Source organism: Pantherophis guttatus, chromosome 8 (genome assembly GCF_059756535.1).
Source record: "Pantherophis guttatus breed Tessera chromosome 8, ASM5975653v1, whole genome shotgun sequence".
Classification (NCBI taxonomy): domain Eukaryota; kingdom Metazoa; phylum Chordata; class Lepidosauria; order Squamata; family Colubridae; genus Pantherophis; species Pantherophis guttatus.
The window spans coordinates 59,361,444-59,382,602 of NC_142070.1; the positions used below are offsets into that span (position 1 = coordinate 59,361,444).

At 47.6% G+C, this 21,159-nt stretch overlaps 1 protein-coding gene and 1 long non-coding RNA gene across 2 annotated transcripts; one reads left to right on the plus strand and one right to left on the minus strand.

Annotated features, from left to right (window-relative positions):
* Positions 1-1,954: 1,954 nt before the first annotated feature.
* LOC148112667 (uncharacterized) lies at positions 1,955-2,812 on the minus strand. The gene has a single exon (XM_087874953.1). The coding sequence runs from the start codon at positions 2,810-2,812 to the stop codon at positions 1,955-1,957; it is 858 nt and encodes a 285-aa protein (XP_087731079.1).
* A 12,829-nt stretch (positions 2,813-15,641) lies between these two features.
* Positions 15,642-20,363, plus strand: LOC148112668 (uncharacterized). Its single transcript, XR_015729158.1, has 2 exons — positions 15,642-16,888; positions 19,975-20,363. It is a non-coding gene; the product is annotated as an uncharacterized LOC148112668 (long non-coding RNA).
* The last annotated feature ends 796 nt before the right edge of the window (positions 20,364-21,159 follow it).

Here is a 21,159-nt window from a genome sequence, read left to right on the forward strand (position 1 = left end):
TTCAGTCTTTCCTGGCCACCCCCTCGTGACCCAACTCATGACTGTCTTAAGCACATGATCTTTGGCAGAGGCTCTTGCCACTTCCGCAGAAGTGAGAGGCCCCGAGTCCAACACGTTGATAAGCAAGACTGGAACTCCAGGTGTGGGGTCCTCTAAGATGTCCAGTAATGGGCAGTGGCTGTGGGCATTGGCATGTCCCAAACTCAGTCCTGGCCAATATACCAGGCGATATGAATACGTCGCTAAAAAGATTGCCCAGCGTGTCATCCGGGGAGACAAGGCAGCAGGAATCGGACAGTCCCCTGCCAGGAGGCCCAAAAGCTGCTGATGGTCCATGACAAGTTTGAAGTCTCGGCCAAATAAATACTCGTGAAACTTCTTAACCCCGGACACGGCTGATTAAGCCTCCTTGTCTATTTGGCTGTAGTTCCGCTCAGCGTTGGACAGGGTGCGGGAATAATAAGCAATGGGTGCCTCTAGTCCATTCAGTAGTCTGTGGCTCAGCACGGCCCCCACTCCAAACGGGGATGCATCGCAGACTAACACAAGGGGAAGTGTGGCGTTGTATTGGCTCAAGAAACTTTCTGCAGATAAAAGTTTCTTTACAGCGGCAAATGTGGCAGATTCAGCTTTTCCCCAGACCCATGGTGTGTTCTTTGCCAATAGCCGGTGCAGGGGTTCTGCTACCGTTGCCTTGTCCCTCAGGAAGATTGCGTAGAAGTTTAGGAGATCCAAAAATGCCTGTAGTTCCGCCTTGTACTTAGGGGTGGGTGCCTCTTGAATTGCTCTGATTTTGCTTTTGGTGGGGTGAATGCCAGTTCCGTCTACCCAGTACCCCAGGAATTCCACAGAGGGGACTGCGATCATGCATTTGTTGCGTTTGGCTCTGAGGCCAGCTCTCCTGAATTTTGTTAGCACTGCCCTCAGTCTGTCCCCTAATTGCTGCTCATCTTCTGCTGTGATGAGGACATCATCGAAATAGGGAACTACCCCTGGCAGACCCTGTAGCAGCTGCTCCATTGTGCTCTGAAACAGACCTGGGGCTATGGTGACTCCGAATTGGAGTCTAGTACACTTAAAGGCACCTCTGTGTGTTACGATAGTCTGTGCCTCTGTGGTAGCGCCATCTACCGGCAACTGCTGGTACGCCTGCGCAAGATTGAGTTTAGCGAAAATCTTGCCAGGGCCCAGGGAATGGAGCAAATGGTGCACAATAGGTACCGGATAAGCGCTCTGTTGGAGAGCCTTATTAATTGTGCATTTATAATCTGCGCAGATGCGCACAGACCCATCAGGCTTTACTGGGGTCACAATTGGGGTCTCCCGTTTGGCATGGTCAACGAGAACTAGCACCCCTTGCTTGATTAGTTTGTCTAGCTCAATGTCTATCTTTGGCTTTAGGGCGAAAGGTACCCTCCTGGGTTTAAGCCGAATTAGGGCGACATTGGGGTCGAGATTAAATGAAATAGGGGTCCCCACATACTTGCCGAGCCGTTCGTCGAACATGTCTTGGAACTCCCGCATCAGGTTGTCCTTCAGGGTGCTGCTTTCGTGGCGGTTGCTCACGTTGCGGACTCTGGTGAATCCCATTCCCAGGGTGTTGAACCAGACTTGGAAGATTCTGGCTGACCACAGTGAGGGGCAGCTTCTTCCAGTATTCCCCGTACTCGACCTGGAACATGCTGCCTCCTTCCACTGGAATGCGGTTGCCCTGGTAGTCACGTAGTCCAAGCCTCTGGTGTCTTAGGTGGTGTTTCTTGATGCCGGAAACAGCCTTCTGTAGGTTGGCCCAGGTCATGATGGTTAGCGGCGAGCCGGTATCGAGCTCCATTCTGCACTCGCTCCCTTCTATCTCGACCATGGTGTACACCCTTTTCGCCGGGGTTGTGCTTGCATGGCCAATGCGGATGGCCAATGCGAATGGCGTAGGTCTCGCAGTCTTCGCACCCTTCCTCTAGCCAATGTGTTTGTTGGTTCTTTTCTTCGGTGCCGACTCTGGTTGGCTAGAGGAGCCTCGTGACTTGTGGCTGGCTGGTTGAGTAGCTCTGCAGACCCTTGCCAGGTGACCCTTCTTATCGCAGTGCCTGCAAATGGCATCTATGAATTTGCAGGTCTGGCGATGGTGGGACCCTCCGCAGCTTGCACAGGTTTCTCGGTGGTCTCTCTGGTCCTGCCGGTATTTCTCAGTCTGGAAGACATCTTTGTCGGACTCCTCCTCGCTTTCTGTTTGGATCGTCTCACGGTGTACCGGGGTCGACCGCTGCATTGTCCTTGCTTGAGCTGGTCTCTGTAGGGTTTCTGCAGCCTCCATGGAGGATTCATGAGCCCTCGCCTCGTCTAGCGCGATGTGGAGAGTTAGATTGGCTTGAGCTAGCAGCCTTCTCTGTAGGCGAATATCTCTCACACCACAGATTAGTTGCTCTAGGAGTGCATCATCTAGGTCTCTGTACTCGCAGTGCGTCACTGCCTTACGCAGGGCGGCCATGTACGTGCTGATCGGCTCTCCCTCTCGCTGCAGTCGCTGGTGAAACTCGTACCTCTGTAAGAACTTGGAAGGCGCTGGAGCATAGTGTGCCTTCAGCGCAGCCTGTAGAGCTTGCCATGATACGGTCTGAACCGGGGTCGGTTCAGATAGTGACTCGGCCATGTCGAACACTTTGGGTCTGCAATGGCTTAGGAAGAGATCTCTTTTCCTGTTGTCCGAAAGCCCCTGTAGGTCGCTTGCCTCCAGGAAACATTCAAATCGAGTCATGTATGACCCCCATTTCTCTCCGGCTGGGTCGAAAGGTGTTGGCAGCACGTAAGCAGACATCATGTTTGTCTCTCTGGGTGTTCCGCTCGTCTGCCTGGCTGGATTCTCTGTTTCAGTTCTGTTTCTCCATGGCTTCAGCTCTTTCCTTAGCTCTGTGCCTCAGAATCCCACGTTCATCGCCAATGTTAAGTAGGTTGAATGAGGACACAGAAGCCAGGTCGTTAGTAACAACAGCTCTTTACTTCATGGCGTGAATCCAGCAGCTGACCCAGGGAAACAGTTCCCTTTATATACTCTATAGTCCTGGCAATCAGCCAATCAGCTGAGAGCAATTGCATTCAAACTTTCCCGCCAAAACTATATACATAACACAGCCAAGATAAACAAGTCCAATTCATTTCCACATAGAGATGAAATGAGGAATATCACAGTGGATATTGAATTGTGATAATAAAAAACAGCTGAGGTGAAATGAGAACCAGTTTGATTTAGTGGTAAAGGTCTGAAAGTGGGAAACCATGACTTCAAGTCCCGCATTAGCCATGAAAGCCAGCTGAATTATCTTGGGCCACTTTCTCTCAACCCAGCTCACCTCACAGGATTGTTCTAGGGAAATAGGGGAAGGTCTGTTGGATGTTAGCCACCTTGAAATATTTATAAAAATAATAAAGGTGGGATATGAAAGAGAGAGAGAGAGAGAGAGAGAGAGAGAGAGAGAGAGAAAGAAAGAAAGAAAGAAAGAAAGAAAGAAAGAAAGAAAGAAAGAAAGAAAGAAAGAAAGAAGTCCATGACTTATAGGGATGACTTATAAACTACGGTACTTTCCTCTCCCTTTTTCTTGAGGGGTGCTGCTTCATTCTATCCCACAACGGACAAAGACAAAGTCTCTTTTGAATGCAATTTCTTTAAGTGAGGGGAAACTGTTGAAGCATTGAGCAATACTGCTAATTTTTTAAGAAAATCTTCTAATTTCTGAATTCCTGCTTGAGAAGTTTAACTTATAAGTCTTTAGCAATTCTTGGTTTTTTAAAAACATTTTTAATAAAGCATAAATCAACATTAATAAAGTCAATGAGGCTTTAATTTAGATTCCTTTAATCAGCATTCCAGATTCACTTAACAACCGTGTTACTAATTCAACAACTGCAGGGATTCACTTAACAAATGTGGCAAGCAAAGTCGTAAAATGGGGCAAAACTCACTTAACAAATTTCTCACTTAGCAACATAAGTTTTAGGCTCAATTGTGGTTGTAAGTTGAGGATTACCTGTACCTCACATGATGTCGATTTTATCCCTCTATTAATGCAGACTGGGTTTGCATTGGCTTTTTTGGCTGCTGCTACACAGTCCTGGCTCATATTTAACTGATTGTCCCCTCCAAGATCCCTGTCACAGTTCCTCCTATTGAGCCAAGTTTCACCTAATTGTATTTGGTTTTTCTTGCATAAGTGAAAACCTTACTTTTCTCTACATTGAATTTCATTTTGTTAGGTAGGCCCCAGTGTTCAAGTCTGTTGAAATCCATCTAGATCTTGAGCCTATCTTCTATGGTGTTGGCTATTCCTGACAACTTGGTGTTGTCTTCAAACTTGATGAGCTCCCTTTCTATTCCCACATCTAAATAATTTATGAAGATATTGAAGAGTACTGGGCCTAAGACAGAACCTTGGGGTACCCCACTGCTTTCCATGTAGATGTAGTTCCATTAAGGACTATATGTTGTCAGTCAGTTTTGTCAGCCAGTTTTGAATCCATCTGATGGTGATGCTGTTCATTCCACATTTTCTAAATTACCAAGAAGTAGGTTGTGGCCTACTTCGTCAAATGCCTTACTGAGGCATTTGACAAAGTATACAGCATTTCACTGGTCCACTAATTTAGTTACTTTGCCAAAGAATTGTTTGGCATGATCTGCTTTTGATAAACCCATGATGGCTTATAACTTTGTTTGCTTCTAGTGTTTGCAGATCTGTTGCTTGATTAGCTTTCTCCCAGTAGGCTGCGGAGTGGGTCAGGAGTGGGATGATCCAGATGGTCTGACCAGATACTGAGTTGAGTTCTTTTGACCATGCCTCCTCGTGCCTCCCTTGTCTCCAGTTTATTCAACTCAGTGGATCTGATCAGACGTGTCTGAGTCATCTCACTCCTCATTACAATCGGCTAGGATTTTCTCCGCTTCATTTATGATCTGCGCTGTGCGAGCTTGCCACTTCAGTCTGAGGCTGAAAACGCTGCCGCCGCGGCCATCGCCACTTCACAGCTGACCAGCGCCAAGTGCTCAAGCGGCCCTGTCATTCTCGGCCGATTTCGTCGCCGCCGCCGCCGCACCACTGCTGCCTCTCCGGCACCGCCTCACAGCTGATTACCACTGCAGCGCTCAGCGGATAGCCTCTGCTCTTGCCGCATTTCCACTCTCTAGTGATTTGTCAACCACTCGATCCCAGGTACTCAAGGGAATCGCCCAGCACAGCCTACCAGCTTTCCGGCAGCCATTTCTGTTTGCGGTGGCCATTTTCTATATCGCGGTTGTCTGTCACCATGTGAGGTGGCCATTTTGAGCAACCTCTTTCAGCGGCGGCCATTTACAGTGCTGTTTCAACCTCGGCGCTGCTCCTTCCTGCTCTCAGAAAGGAAGACTTAGGTGCTGGCATATTCCAGACTACTGGACACATCGCCCTCTTGTTCCCACTGTGTTAGGCTGCAATGGCAGAACAATCAGCAGATTGTTCTGCCATTGTGAGTAGCCTGATATCGTTCCGTCTCTCTGGAGAGAGGAACACTTGACCTAGTCAGGTGTCGATGGTTGCCCCTAGATGTGTCAAACACATCTGGGGATCCAGCTGACTCTTGGGCAGGTTTATCAAGAACCCATGGTCCTGTAGGACTTGAAGGGTTAGCTGTAGATCGGCCTGGGCCCGAGCGAGGGAGGGGGCCTGGACCAGAATATCGTCCAGGTAGGCTTAAAGCCGTACTGGAATAGACCGCAGGTGGGCAATTAATGCCGTGAGAATCTTGGTGAAGCTGCGCGGGGCCGATGCCAGCCCGAATGGGAGGGCATGGTATTGAAGATGATGCCCCGCGTAGCTGAATCTGAGGTAACGCCGATGGGCTGGCGCTATGGGTATATGTAGATAGGCCTCGGAGAGGTCTATGGATGCTAGAAAGTCCCCGGGCCGAATTCCCTCCAAGATGGATTTGAGCATGCTCATTTTGAATTTCCTGTACACAAGGTGGGAGTTGAGAGACTTTAGGTCTAGAATCGCCCCCCAGCCCCCAGAGCGCCTTGGTACCATGAAGAGGATTGAGTAGAATCCCTATTTCCAGAGGGCAGGAGGAACCTCCTCTACCGCCTTGATGTCCAAGAGATGGTGAATGGCCAGTTCCATAAGGTTGCGTTTGTGAAGAGAGTTGGAAACAGGGCATGGTACAAAGTGGGCTGGAGGGCTGGAGAGGAACTCCAGAGGGAGGCCGGATTGAATGGTTTAAAGGACCTACTGCTCTGTGGTAATGAGAGCCCACCTGTCCAGGAAGAGGCTCAGTCTGCCCCTGATGGGAGCATTGTGGCGAGAGTCATTTTTGACGGCAGGGCTGGCGGCCGCCAGTCCCGCGAGTGGAACGTTTTTGTGGTCCATAATTCCAAGATCTGTCTCGAAAGGAGCCCCTATCTTGGGGACAAAAGGAGCCCTGCGAGTAAGGGTGCTGACTGGTGCCCTCTTGGGGAGAGAATCGGGGAAGCTGCCTCCGGTAGTAGGGGGTGGCCCGGCGGTCCACCTGTCTAGTGGCGGAAGGAAGGACTTTCTTTCTGTCTTTGTCCCCGACCAGAAGGGGTTCGAGGGAGTCGCCGAACAATTTGGTCCCCGAGTACGGGGCCACGGCGAGGTGCCACTTGGCCTTAATGTCAGCTGGCCACTGGTGTAGCCACAAGAGGCGTTGTGAAGTGACAGAGGAGGCCCTCGCTCAGGAAGTGTATTTGGCCGCGTTGAGTGTGGCGTCAGAAGCGAATTGTGTGGCCGCAATTATTTTGTTAAGGTCCTGGTGGACCCTAACCTCATGGGGTGGTAAGCGAGATTGCAGCTGTTGCAGCCATAAAAGGGAGGAACGGGAGAAGAAAGAGGCCGCGGTAGAAGCCTGAATCGCCCAGGCAGAGGCCTGGTGAGTTTTCTTGAATGACAGGTCAAACTTCCTGTCCTCAGGCTTAAGGCCCTCTGAGGTATCTCCTATGAGGTATGAGGAAGGGGAAGAGAGGGCAGCCACTGGACCATCTACTGAGGGTACCTGTAAGATGTTGGCGAGTGCGGGGTCCATGTTATAGTTGCAACGATCGGTGCCACTGGGAGTGGGCAGGAAGGCAGGGTTGGACCATTGCTTGCGAACCACGTCGAGAAACAGCTTGGGAGCTGGGACAAATAGCTGTTCTGTCACAGGTTCTGAGAAGATGCCCTGGCTGGCAGTGGAGGTTCCAGGTGGAGCAGGGTCTGGAGCGGGATCCAAAAGGCCAGAGGTGACCTTGGCCTTATGTAGCAGGGACTTGAAAAGCCCCTGTGGGAACAGGCCGGTAAAGGCTGGAACGTCCAGCGGGGCACCTTCATCATCAGACAGATCAGTATCCCTCTGCGGTTTGTCCTCCAGACACAGGTCAGTGCTGCCTCTAGATTACAATGGAGACCACTCAGGGGACCTCTCGGGTGACCCGGTGAGGCTGGCGGAAGGAGATACATGGGAGCATCAGGAATGGATGCTTTCTGACACAACAGATGCTGAGCGATGCTCCCGAATGCCAGTGGCTATGCCTTGAGAGATAACCCTGGCAATTAGTTGTTGGACTGTCTCGGGTAGGTGTTCCAGGTCCACGGAGCTGGAGCATTGTGGTGGTGGATGCGGAGGGGGCTCTCGGGTAGCCACAGGGCAGGCAAATGGGTCAGCTTTAGCCTGGTCGGTTTTGGGCGATGACCGGACTTCAGGATGACACTCTGATTCCTCCGGAGACAATGCCCTGCAGAGGTCGAGGTCGTCCTCTGCCTCCTGGTCCTGAGGGTCAGATGTGGCAATGATAGCATGAGCCCCTTGGTCAGTGCTCTCCTTTTCCGCCAATAAAATTTGACGCTCCAGGGCTTTATGGCGCCGCTGGAGATCCTTCAGCTCCCCTTGGGATGGCTGATGGGCCTTCCTGCCCGAAACAGACTTGGACGAGGCTTTACGTCCAACCTCCGCTGATTGTTCTGCCATTGCAGCCTAACACAGTGGGAACAAGAGGGCGGCGTGTCCAATAGTCTGGAATATGCCAGCACCTAAGTCTTCCTTTCTGAGAGCAGGAAGGAGCAGTGCCAAGGTCGAAACAGCGCTGTAAATGGCCGCCGCTGAAAGAGGTCATGTGACAGACAACCGCAATATAGAAAATGGCCACCGCAAACAGAAATGGCCGCCGGAAAGCCATTAGGCTGTGCTGGGCGATTCCCTTGAGTACCTGGGATCGAGTGGTTGACGAGCTGCTAGAGAGTGGAAATGAGGCGAGAGCGGAAGCTATCCACTGAGTGCTGCAGCGGTAATCAGCTGTGAGGTGGCGGTGCCGGGAGGCAGCAGCGGTGGCGGCGACGAAATCGGCCGAGAATGACAGGGCCGCTTGAGCGCTTGGCGCTGGTCAGCTGTGAAGCGGCAGCTGCAGCGGCGGTGGCACGGCGGCGGCGTTTTCAGCCTCAGACTGAAGTGGCCAGCTCGCACAGCGCAGATCGTAAATGAAGCAGAGAAAATCCTAGTCGAGTGTAATGAGGAGTGAGATGACTCAGACACGTCTGATCAGATCCACTGAGTTGAAAGTCTATTCCCCCCCTTTTTTTTTTGAAGAAGGGAACATCAGCTCTTTTCTAGGCCTCTGGTAGTTCCCTAGTTCTCCAAGATCTTTGGAAGATATGGTTCAATGGTTCCGAAATCACATCTACCAGCTGTTTCAAAACTCTGGGATATAATCCATCTTGTCCTGGTTATTTGAACTGGTCTAGAGTTGACAAATGTTCTTATACCATTTTCTTGCCTATTTTAATTTTAAAGTCCTAGTTTGTCTTTTAATGTCCTGTTTTTGGTAGGTTGAGCTATTTTATTTTTTTGTGTAAAGATAGATGCAAAGAAAGAATTAAGCAACTCTACTTTATCCTTGCTGCCCGTCATTTCCTTGTCATCTTTTCCCATTAATGCACCAATTGTTTCTTTGACTTTTTTCTAATTTTTTATATGTTGAAAAAACTTTTTTAAAATTACTTTTGACTTTTGATGCAAGTCTTAGTTCATTTTGAGCCTTAGCTTTCCTGACATCATCTTTGCAAGTTCCGGCTATATGCTGGTATTCTGCCTTAGTTATGTGTCCCTCTTTCCATTTCTTATGCTTATCTCTTTTGTCTTTCAGAACTTATCAGACAGTTCTTTGTGCAACCATAATTGTTTCTTCATGGATTTATTTTTATTTTTTTGGTGATATTGTGCTGTACTGGACTTTTATAATCATATTTTTCAGACTTTCCCAAACTTCTCGAGTTGTTTTCCCCTTTAAGATTTTTATCCACGGAATCCTTTCCAAGCTCTCTACATTTTTGAAATCAACTTTTTTAAAGTCTAAGACACTTGGTTTGATTATGTTGTACTGCTTGTGTCTGCATTATGTTGACTTCTAATATGACATGATCACCCTCCCCCAAAGTTCCTGCAACTTTACCCCGACTCCCACCCCATCCTTTCTTCTCTGTTAGTAAGAATTATGTCCAGTATTGCTGTCCTTCTGGTTCCCTCCTCTATCTTTTGGATGACAAAGTTGTCAGTCAGGTTGGTCAGGAACATGTGCGATTATTGCACATGTTATATTGTGAGAGAATATAGTGTGTGTGACCGTGTAGCTATCCAAAAAGATGGTATTATGTTAACAATAGGCACATGTTCCCCTGTAGCTAGGATAGGATAGGTAGTACCAGTCAGAATTTCTCTTCATTCTGTGGTGATTCAAATCTTAAAATAGATTTGAATAATGGTGACAAAGTTATTGCAGTGCTCTCCTCTGTGCTAATCAATTCTCTCATATTCAAGAACATTCATAGAGATTTGGTGAAGTCTGTGAGATGTAGAATGGGGTTGGTGATGGTTTAGAGAATGATGAATTATCTATTCTTTTGCCATTATCACAGCTGACTCTGCAGTCATTCTTGTCTTGGCATTGTGACTATAGTGCCATTCAGTGGCAGCAGTGGGCTGATTAATAGTTTTTAATAGTTATACTTATTATTCATTATTTTATGAATGAATGCTCTAATTTCATTAATATGAAGTAAACCACCTTGAATTGGAAACATAAATGGCATATACATTTTGGCAAAAAATAAAATAAAATTGATCCTTCAAAATTACTTCTGATAGTTTTGCAAGTACCTGCTTATTTTCATGCAAATTGCATACATGTCCTCTATCCCCTACCTCATCTAAAACCTTGCAGTTACCATGTTTTTAAAATCCTTGAGTGTTCAGATTGTTTTCTGAAGTCATCTTTTATTCCTAGCCAATGTGATTTTTTTTAACATCAAAATATCTGCACCTGTTATAGATTCATGACGTATGCACACATTTTCTTTTTTTCCTTTATTTATTTATTTTTTATTTGATTTATATGCCGCCCTTCTCTGGAGACCCAGGGCGGCTTACAATGCGTTAAGCAATAGCCTTCATACTTTTGTATATTTATACAAAGTCAGTTTATTGCCCCCACAAACTGGGTCCTCATTTTACCTACCTTAGAAAGGATGGAAGGCTGAGTCAACCTTGAGCCTGGTGAGATTCGAACTTACAGTAATTGCAGACAGCTGGTGTTAATCACAATGCTTTTAGTCTGCTGAGCCACCAGGCCCCTTTGAACTTTGTGAGAGTATTTTTAAAAATATTCTGGAGAAAAGGAATGTTTTCCTTTTGTAAAATCTAAAGGCTCATCTTCTACAACTCCCTATCCCCACCCCCACAGGTTTTCTGAAGTTTTGCTGTTTTCTCTTTGTATGAGTAAATGCTCACAAAGGCATTAGAATACATATTTTTATGAGCCCATCCAAAATGTAAATACTACTTTTATACAACCCTCCACAAACATATTAACTTGAAACTTTAGAGATATGTCTCTAAAGAATTGCTGGCAAATTTAATCACTTCTACTAAAATTCACAAGAATTAATTACAGCATTCCTTTTAGTTATTATTTTAACTTCAGTAAATATAATATCAGTTTAGTTATTATTATTCTTGAACACTTTGTCCATTAATAAATAGAATACTTATAGCCGTTTATAATAATAGTTACAAGCATTATGACATCAATAGTAACAAACAGAGAAGTGAATAATTCAGTTGGATCCCTGACTCAGTCCAAGGCAAAAGGGGCAGAATCCAAACTTGTAGTTTATTGATCTTTACAGAGGCCATGGGCCAAAGGCCTCTCCATGCACACTGAGATGGAGACAGATAACTTGGATGGGGGCTCCTATCTGTATCAAGAGCAATGCAACTCGTGTGGAGATTTCCTTTGCTTCAACCAAGAATTGTCAAATTTAGAATACACAGAGAGTTATGAGTGATGAAGACAGCATCTGTATATTGTATATTGTCTATACTTTAATAGAGTCAGAAGTCAGATGTTAATGCCATAACTTTCTTCACCTGGCTTTTCCTAAGCCTCTGTTTAGTTAACCTCACTATCAAAATAGGGATTTAGAATTCTGATATTTCAAAAGACAGGCTTTGCAGTAACTGTTGTTAGAAATGATTTTCTGAATTGACAAGACAAAAGGGTGTATATTTTGTCCATGTAATATTACTTTACACTAATAAAAATTCTTTGCCAAAGCACTTGTAGAATTACTGATAGCCAGAATGAATAGAATCATCCTAATTTCAAAACTGTGGTTATTTTTAAAGTGGTCTTTGTAAATATCAGAATCACTGTACCACATCTTTCAAAAATCCTGGAGCACCAGGAAACTACCAGAGGACTGGAAAAGAGCTGATGTGGTTCCCATCTTCAAAAAACAGACCCAGGAAACTACAGACCAATCAGCCTAACATCAATACCCGAGAAGATACTGGAAAAGATAATAAAAAACCAGACCTGCCAACATCTAGAAATGAGTAAAGTAATAACTAGCAGTCAGCATGGGTTTGTTAAAAACAGATCATGCCAAACCAATCTTATTTCATTCTTCAACATAGTGGCTAAATTAGTAGACGAGTGAAATACTGAGGAAATAATATAGCAATAGCACTTAGACTTATATACCACTTCATAGCGCTTTACAGCCCTCTTTAAGTGGTTTACAGAGTCAGCATATTGCCCCCAACAATCTGGGTCCTCATTTTACTGACCTTGGAAGGATGGAAGGCTGAGTCAACCTTGAGCCTGGTGAGATTCAATCTGCCAAACTGCTGGCAGCCGGTGTTCAGCAGAAGTAGCCTGCAGTACTGCACTCTAACCACTGCACCACCTCAGCAAGTAATATAGTTAGACTTCAGCAAGGCATTCGATAAAGTACACCACAACCTACTTCTTGGTACGCTAGATAGATAGCATCATCACCAGATGGATTCATAATTGGCTGACAAACTGTACTCAACAAGTAGTCCTTAATGGGTCTATGTCTACATGGAGGGAAGTAAGCAGTGGGGTACCACAAGATTCCATCTTAGGCCTAGTACTCTTCAATATCTTCATAAATGACTTGGATGAGGGAATAGAAGGGGAATTTACCAAATTTGTGGATGATACTAAGCTGGCAGGAATAGCTAACACTCTAGATGATAGGCTCATGGTCCAGATGGATCTTGACAGACTTGAACACTGGGCCCTATCTAACAAATGAAATTCAATGTAGAGAAAAATAAAGTCTTATACTTAGGCAAAAAAACCCAAAAGTACACAAAACCCAAAAGACTTGGTGAAATCAAGCTTAATAGCAGTAACTCTGAGAGGCATGTGGAGTCTTAGTGGACAACCAGTTAAATATGAGGCAGCAGTGTGCGGCAGCAGCAGCCAAAAAAGCCAATGCAATCCTAAATTGCATTAGCAGAAGGATACCATCAAGATCAAGTAAGGTACTAATACCATTCTGTAAAGCCTTAGGAAGATCATATCTAGAATACTGCATCCAGGTTTGATCACCACACTATAAAAAAGATGTTGAGACACTAGAAAAAGTGCAGAGAAGAGTAACCAAGATGATTAGGGGACTGGAAACTAAAACATATGAAGAACGGTTACAGGAACTGGGCATGGCTAGTCTATGAAGAGAAGGACCAGGGGAAACATGATAGCAGTGTTCCAATATTTGAGGGGCTTCCACAGAGAGGAGGGGGTCAAACTATTTTCCTGAAGGTCAGACAAGGAATAATGGAAGGAAAGGAATAATGGATGGAAATTGATCAATTCAACCTAGAAATAAGGAGAAATTTTCTGACAGTGAGAACAATCAACCAATAGAACAGCTTGCCTTCAGAAGTTGTGGGAGCTTCATCATTGGAGGCTTTCAAGAAGAGATTGGACTGCTATTTGTCAGAAATGGTGTAGGGTCTGCTGCTTGGGTGGGGAGTTGGATTAGATGACCTACAAGGTCCCTTCCAACTCTGTTAATCTGCAATCTGTAATATAGCAAATTATTTTTACTTCCTCTGAGTTGAAAGCCAAGAGCTATAAACTTCGAAAAATTGGTCATCCCTGGATCCTAAACATATTAGGTGGGGTCATGCTGGTTATACATGAATAGACTCAAAGAATAAACTTACATTGCTACTTAATTTTAAGAAAATTCAATTAAAATATTTTCCATGTCATCAACAGATAACAACATGGACAATAATGCAGTGAAGACTAAACAGGAGACAACCGAAGATAAAGACAGTGCTGCAATAACTATGAAAGTGGCAAGTGTACTTTTTCTTTATTTTGAAATATTTGAATAGATTTGATGTGGAAACAGAGAATTGCCTCAGTTGATAATAATGATTTATGCTCAAAGATTTTGCAATATAGCAATTTGGACTTTTAAAGATTGCGTAGGGTGGCGTAGTAGTGATGTAACTCTATCCTGTAAAAAGTTAACAAAGTTAGCTAAGATTGGAAACCAGAAGAGCTGGGAAACTAATACCTGAAAAAACACTTCACAGCTACTGCAATTATAATTGATTGGATCAGTCCAAGCCAGAAATTAGAAATCCTGAATACCATAACTGAGTGTAGGATTCACAAAACATGTTTTAAAAGACTGAATTCAATTGGAAGAGTATTAAGTTCCCTATCCGGAGTCTTCTCAATTCAGGGAGTATGTGTTTTATGAGGAACTACTGTTGAAGGAGACTCTTGGAATCTTAGAGAGTGAATGCCAGGGATACAAAACCAGTCTGTTGTTCCACATGGTTAAGACTGCCACTACCAACTGTCAATAGCTTTCCAAAAGGCCATTTTTTTGAAAGCCAGAATCAAATAACCACTTGTATGGTAGCATTAACTGTCACTGTGATCTCTAAATCTCTTCAGTAATATAACATAAAGCTTTTGATCTTTCTATTTTACTACAGTATCATCAAAATAAGATCCCTAAGGGGTAGCAATGGAAGTATAATTGGTGGCCCACATTTTTTTCTTGACATCAACAGCAAATGGAAATTTGATGATTGCATAGTTTCAGGGGCTTGTTCAGTAGTGGGATTCAGCTGGTTCGGCCCAGTTATCGAACCAGTTGTTAACTTTGTGTGCAGTTGGCGAACTGGCTGATCCCATCACTGGCTGGCCCCTCCCCTCCCCCCATGCACTCCTCCCCTTGGCCAGCCTCTCCTGAGGCCATTTTGGCATCTAACTGACCCCTTCCCCCTTCCAAGCAAGGCAGCTCTGACAAGGCACTCGGAGGGAGGGGCTGGAGCTACTAAACAGGCAGCCAAGCTAAGTGTGTGAAGGACCCCACCTGTCACCAGGAGTCCAGGCGTCTCAGCGGGCGGCGAGCAAGGCCTCGGCTGGGGTGCTCGGCAGACAACAGGCTTTGCCGGGGGCCAATCTAATTCCCAGAGCTGGCCCTGTCCTTAGGAGGCCAGGGGCCTCCTTAGGGGGGCGAAGAGGGGCTTACAACACAGTCTCTGTGCAGTGCCATGATCCACAAGCTGCTGCTGGCGCTGCATAGCTACCTGGGTGGCCTCTTCGTGGGCGGAGGCCTTCAGATGGGGGCCCCTCGCCTCTCCCCTCCCAGCCACTCCTCACCTGGCCTGAGAAGGTAAGGCCAATGGCAGGGGAGGAGACCAGCTCCAGCCCCACCATGCTTGCCTAAGGGCTGCCTGGTGGGGTGACAAGGCAAGGCTGGGCCGTCTTTTGGGCCCGGCTCTCCCACAACTTTACCAGGCAGGCAGATGAGGGCCGGCTGGAGGAGGGGCAATGTGAATGGCACAATCTTGCAGCCCCTGGCCACCTCCATCTGCTGGCAGCCACAGCAGGCAAAGCCCAGCAGCTGCAGAGAGTCCGGGTGGGGGCAAGATGCAGGCTGGGGGAGTGGGACAAGCGGCGGTAGCTCAGCCTGGCTCTCTGCCAGCAGCCACGGAGGAAGGGCAGGGAAGGTGGGGATCAGGGGGTGCAGCCAGCTGGGAATGCCAAACCTCTGCCTAGCCCAGAGCTGCCAGCGAGGGTGGGCAAGGCAGGTGCCGTGGGGCATGCCTGGCTTGAAGTTCTCAGCCCTTTCTTTCTAAAACGGCCCAAAAGAGGGAGGGCAGGAAGCCCCCTACCTGGCCCATTTGTTAGATTCGGAGCCCTCACCAACCAGCCTTGCCCGCTGGCCTCTCTGACATTTCTGCGTTTAACTTTGGAGCTGCTCAGGTGAGGGAATCCCGCAACATCCAGGGCCGGTGATATCCTCCAAATGGTGATCCCGGCTGCCGCCTCACAAGCCAGCCAGCCTAGTCCAAGCCTGCTGGATGCTCCTGGTCAGTCCCCCGGGGACTGTACCTCTCTGTCTCCTACCTCCCTGGGAGAGCCGTGTGACACCACAGAAAGCGAGGTCCTCCTGGATTGTTGCCTCACTCGTGCACCTGCCATCATGCTCTCCTGGCACAGGGAAGCAGTTGAAGTGGCTCCATGCTGATCTCTGGGAGCTACAGTGGGAACGGCAGCCCCAGGAGGCTGGCTTTGTGATAAGTAAGTGGGTTTTGGGTTGCAGTTTGGGCACTTGGTCCCTAAAAGATTCGCCATCACTGCTCTAGACTGTTATTTATTATTTTACTAGCTGTACCCGGCCACGCATTGCTGTGGCCCAGTCTGGTGCTTCCGCTGGGCTAATAGAGCGAGGCTAAAATTCCAAACTCTCCACAAACATTTGGTGGGTGTGACCAACTTGACATCACTCACTTTCATCAGTCACATGACAGCCCCCGAGCGATGCCTACCCAGCTGGTGATTAGGGCAGAGAACCGTTTGCTAAAAAACAATGGGAACCACAAAATCCTCCATCTCCCTCTCTCTCTTTGTATCTCTCTATGTCTCTCTCTCTCCCCTGTCTGTATCTTTTTGTGTCTCTCTCCCCCTCTCTGTATGTCTCTCTCTCCCTCCCTCTGTATCTTATGTCTCTCTCTCCCCCACCGTATCTGTCTCTCCCCCCTGTATCTCTCTATGTGTCTCTCTCCCCCCTCTTTGTATCTCTCTCTCTGTCGAGTCCTGCCGGAGCTCGCCATCGATGGGGGGTGTGGGAGACGAAGGAGTGGAGATAAGCAGCCGCAGCGAACACACAAACAGTTCCTGGATAGCAGCATTCAGGGCGATGATTGATGACGTTGCCGGGCCTCTCCGATTCTGCTGTCCTCGCTGCTCTGGTGCTCGCAGCTGTTACTGTTAAGGGAGTGGGGGGTGCTTGATTGATAATCACCGGATGTATGTTTAAGGGGCTGAGTTTTTGTTAAATAGCGCTGTGGTGTGATTACACCCAGCGCTGACTTTGAACCAAAACACCGACTTGTACTTTACTTTTGACTGCAAGCTTATCATTGCCAAAGTAAACCCTGATTCTCTGTGTGTTACTGGTGATTATTTCCTATCGCAGTTCTGAACGAACGACAAGCCGAGAGAAAGTCAGCGCTTGGTTCCTTTTCGCAAGAGGTGAGGAGTCCCTGTGGCTTTGCAGCAAAGGGGGATATGGCAGAAGGGACGGCCTTGGAAGAGCAGGAGTGTGGTGGAGATGTGGAGGGGGAGGAACCACTGATAGAGGAGGAAAAGGAGCCAGCAGGGGGAATAGAAGCAGAGAGCCCACCAGCAGACACAACGTATCCTAATGTGTATAGGGATCTCGCCAGAGTCTTTAGTGAGGAGGAATGTGAGACCTTGTCCCCTCACCTGCCTACGGATTGCAGTATTGAGTTAATACCCGGGGCGAAGCTACCCAAGCCCCGGATGTATTCAATGACACAACCCGAACTAAAAGAATTACGAAAATATATAGACAAGAACTTGGCCCGGGGTTTTATCACACCTAGTCGATCAAAGATGGCTGCCCCTGTCCTGTTTCGTGGGAAGAAAGACGGGGGTTTACGCTTATGCGTTGACTTCAGAGGTCTCAATGCAGTGTGTGTGGAGCCCCTCTATCCACTTCCCTTACTGAAGGACCTGTTAGCTGCCCTAGCCACCGGTCGTATCTTTACGAAACTCGACCTACGCGAAGCGTATTATAGGATACGAATCAAACCAGGGGATGAGTGGAAAACAACATTCAATTGTCCCTTGGGAAGCTATCAGTTCCAGGTCATGCCGTTCGGACTACAGGGCGCCCCTGCGGTGTTCATGCAGTTCATCAATGAAGTGCTGCATGAACATCTGTACAGGGGTGTCCTTGTATATTTGGATGACATCTTAATTTACACGCAAACTGAAGAGGAACATATATCTCTGGTCCGACAGGTCTTAGACAAATTATTAGCTGCTAAACTGTACGTGAAACTATCCAAATGTGAGTTTCACAAAAAGAGGATAGATTATCTAGGCTATAGAATATCAGAGAGCGGGGTAGAGATGGATCCCAGAAAAGTCCAGGCAGTGCTTGAATGGCAGGCCCCTAGAACCAGAAAGCAATTACAGAGCTTTCTAGGCTTTGCAAACTTCTATCGGCAGTTCATTCCCAGATTTGCTGAAATAGCCCTACCACTAACGGATCTGTTATGGACCAAACCGGCCACGGCTAAACCAAAGCCGGGACAAGCGTTGACGTGGTCGTCAGCGTGTCAAATGGCTTTCGAGCAGTTAAAAACACTCTTTGCTCAAGAACCAGTACTCAAGCATCCAGACCCAACGCAGGCATTCGTAGTCCAAGCAGATGCTAGCAACGTGGCTATAGGAGCAGTACTCCTACAAAGAACACAGCAGGGAGGGTTACAACCTTGTGCCTATACGTCTAAAAAGTTAACCACGACAGAGCGGGCATGGGCGATCTGGGAAAAAGAGGCATTTGCGGTCCGTTGGGCGTTGATGACATGGTGACATCTCTTGGAGGGGGCGTCTCATCCTTTTGAGGTATGGACGGACCATAAAAACTTAGAAGCCTTACAAACGCCCAGGCGACTATCTCCCAAACAGATAAGGTGGGCACAATATTTTCAGCGTTTCTCTTTCCGGTTGCGGTATGTTCCTGCTGGGAAAAACTTCCTGGCTGATGCGCTGTCCCGGATGCCACAGTATAATAGCAAGCGAGAGGAAGTGATAGAACCTCTAATTGCACCTTCCCAAACCCTATTAAGACTTACAGAAGTAGATGGTCACTTACGTACCGAGTTTAAAACAGCTTTACAACAGGATCAATGGGTAATCCAAAACCCCTCTATGGTTAGCTATAATGATGGAATAGCGTGGAGGGAGAATAGAATATATGTTCCAGAACGTTTATGGAACGTAGTGTTATGCAGGTGCCATGATGCCAAATCAGCAGGCCATTTTGGGTATTTAAAAACTCTACACCTTGTGAGGAGGCAATTCTGGTGGCCACGAATGCGTAAGGACATAGAAACATACGTAAAAGGTTGCACAACCTGTGCAACCGCCAAACCCTGGTCTGGACGACCGTTAGGACTATTACAGACAGTCGCGAATCCTAGCAGGCCTTGGGAAGAGATCGCTATGGATTTCATAGTCGATCTCCCCCCCTAGCCATGGCCACACTGTAATTTGGACGGTGGTAGATCTGTTTTCGAAACAGGCCCACTTTGTGCCATGTAAAAGCATACCATCCGCGCGACAATTAACCGAACTCTTTTTGCAACATATCTATCGTCTCCATGGAGCACCTAAGAGGATTATATCCGACCGCGGTGTTCAATTCACCTCTAAGTTTTGGAGACGATTTGTCCGTTTAATTGGGTCCTCTCAAGGGTTAAGTTCAGCATTCCACCCGAGCACTAACGGGGCGGCTGAATGGGCCAATGCCATGGTCGAAAGATATATCAGATGCTACGTTTCATACCAGCAGACGAATTGGTCAGGACTCCTGCCTTTCGCCGAAGTGGCATATAACAACATACCCCACCGCAGTACTGGGTTCTCCCCTTTCCAAGTAATATATGGTCGAGAGTTTTCAGCCATTCCAGAGTTAGATCCCCCTATGACAGACGGTGACACGCCACACAGTTGGGCCGATAAAATTAGTAATGTATGGCCAAGTGTAAAAACAGCATTACAAAAGGCAGCAGACGAGTACAAAAAATATGCAGACAAGAAAAGAGCTGATCCCAAACCATTCCGGATAGGAGACAAAGTATACTTATCTACGAAATACCTTAAACTCCGACTGCCCAGTAAAAAATTAGGACCTAAATATATAGGACCATTTCCCATAACACAAGTCATCAATCCTGTAACCGTAGCTCTTAAACTTCCCCCTCTGTTCAGTAGGATACATCCCGTATTCCATAGCAGTTTAGTGAAACCGGTGACGATAGAAAGGCCAGGTACCTCAACTACTCCACCGGGTCCCGTGCATACCAACCAATATGAGATAGACCGAATATTGGACTCCAGGGTTCGTAGGGGGATGTTACAATATCTTGTGCGGTGGAAAGGATGCCCTGTAACACAGGCCTCGTGGGTGGCAGCACCCGATGTTCACGCTGCCCGATTGATACAACGGTTCCATCGGAAATACCCAGACAAACCTAATGCAGGATCGTAACAGTGACTAACATCTGTATGCATTCCATTTATAGGTGAGCTCCTGGTAGGGGGGCCGCCTGTCGAGTCCTGCCAGAGCTCGCCATCGATGGGGGGGTGTGGGAGACGAAGGAGTGGAGACAAGCAGCCTCAGCGAACACACAAACAGTTCTTGGATAGCAGCATTCAGGGCGATGATTGATGACGTTGCCGGGCCTCTCCGATTCTGCTGTCCTCGCTGCTCTGATGCTCGCAGCTGTTACTGTTAAGGGAGTGGGGGGTGCTTGATTGATAATCACCGGATGTATGTTTAAGGGGCTGAGTTTTTGTTAAATAGCGCTGTGGTGTGATTACACCCAGCGCTGACTTTGAACCAAAACACCGACTTGTACTTTACTTTTGACTGCAAGCTTATCATTGCCAAAGTAAACCCTGATTCTCTCTGTGTTACTGGTGATTATTTCCTATCGCAGTTCTGAACGAACGACTAGCCGAGACTCTCTCTCTCCCACCCTCTCTCTCTGTATCTCTGTATGTGTCTCTCTCCCCCCCCGTCTCTCTGTATTTCTCTATGTCTCTCTCTCCCTCACTCTCTGTTTATCTCTGGCCCGGCCTCTTCTGCATAACCCGCCATCGCCCTTACCTTTTCAGGCCAGGCCTTCGCAGCTCTGCGCACCACAGCAGAAACTCGGGGTCCCCCTCCGTCCTCCCTACACAGATGTTCTCTGAGGGCTCGACAGGGAGACGCATAGCAGGGAAGGGAAGGGAGGAAGGGGGTGTGGCGGGAGTTTGAGGCTGGTTTTGGGCTTCCCGCCCGAAGGAAGAAAGCGGCAAAGCCAGGAGCCACGCACACCCCACTGGACCCCTGCTGCGCAGTTCTCCTCTCCCGCCTGCCAAGGGCAGGGGAATGATTAAATCCCCTGCTCTTCCAGGCGAAACGAAGGAGGGCTGGCTATCCTCCCTCCTGCCTGTTTCTGCCCCCCAAAGCCTCCCCAGACCCCTTTTCTGCCAGAGGCCGAAATTTTCGTGTAGGCTCCGTGAAGTGCCAGAGCGCCCACCTGGGAATCAAAGGCGGTGCTGGTCAAAGGCGACCCCAAGGTTCCAGTTGCCTCCATCTCCCACTCACTGACCGGATTCGCATAGTGCCAGTTAGCGGCTGGTCTTTCTGACCTTGGGGCCCGTGGTAGTGCTGGGCCAGGCGTGATTCGGGCCAGGCGAGGGACAGAGGGTTCCCGCTCGGC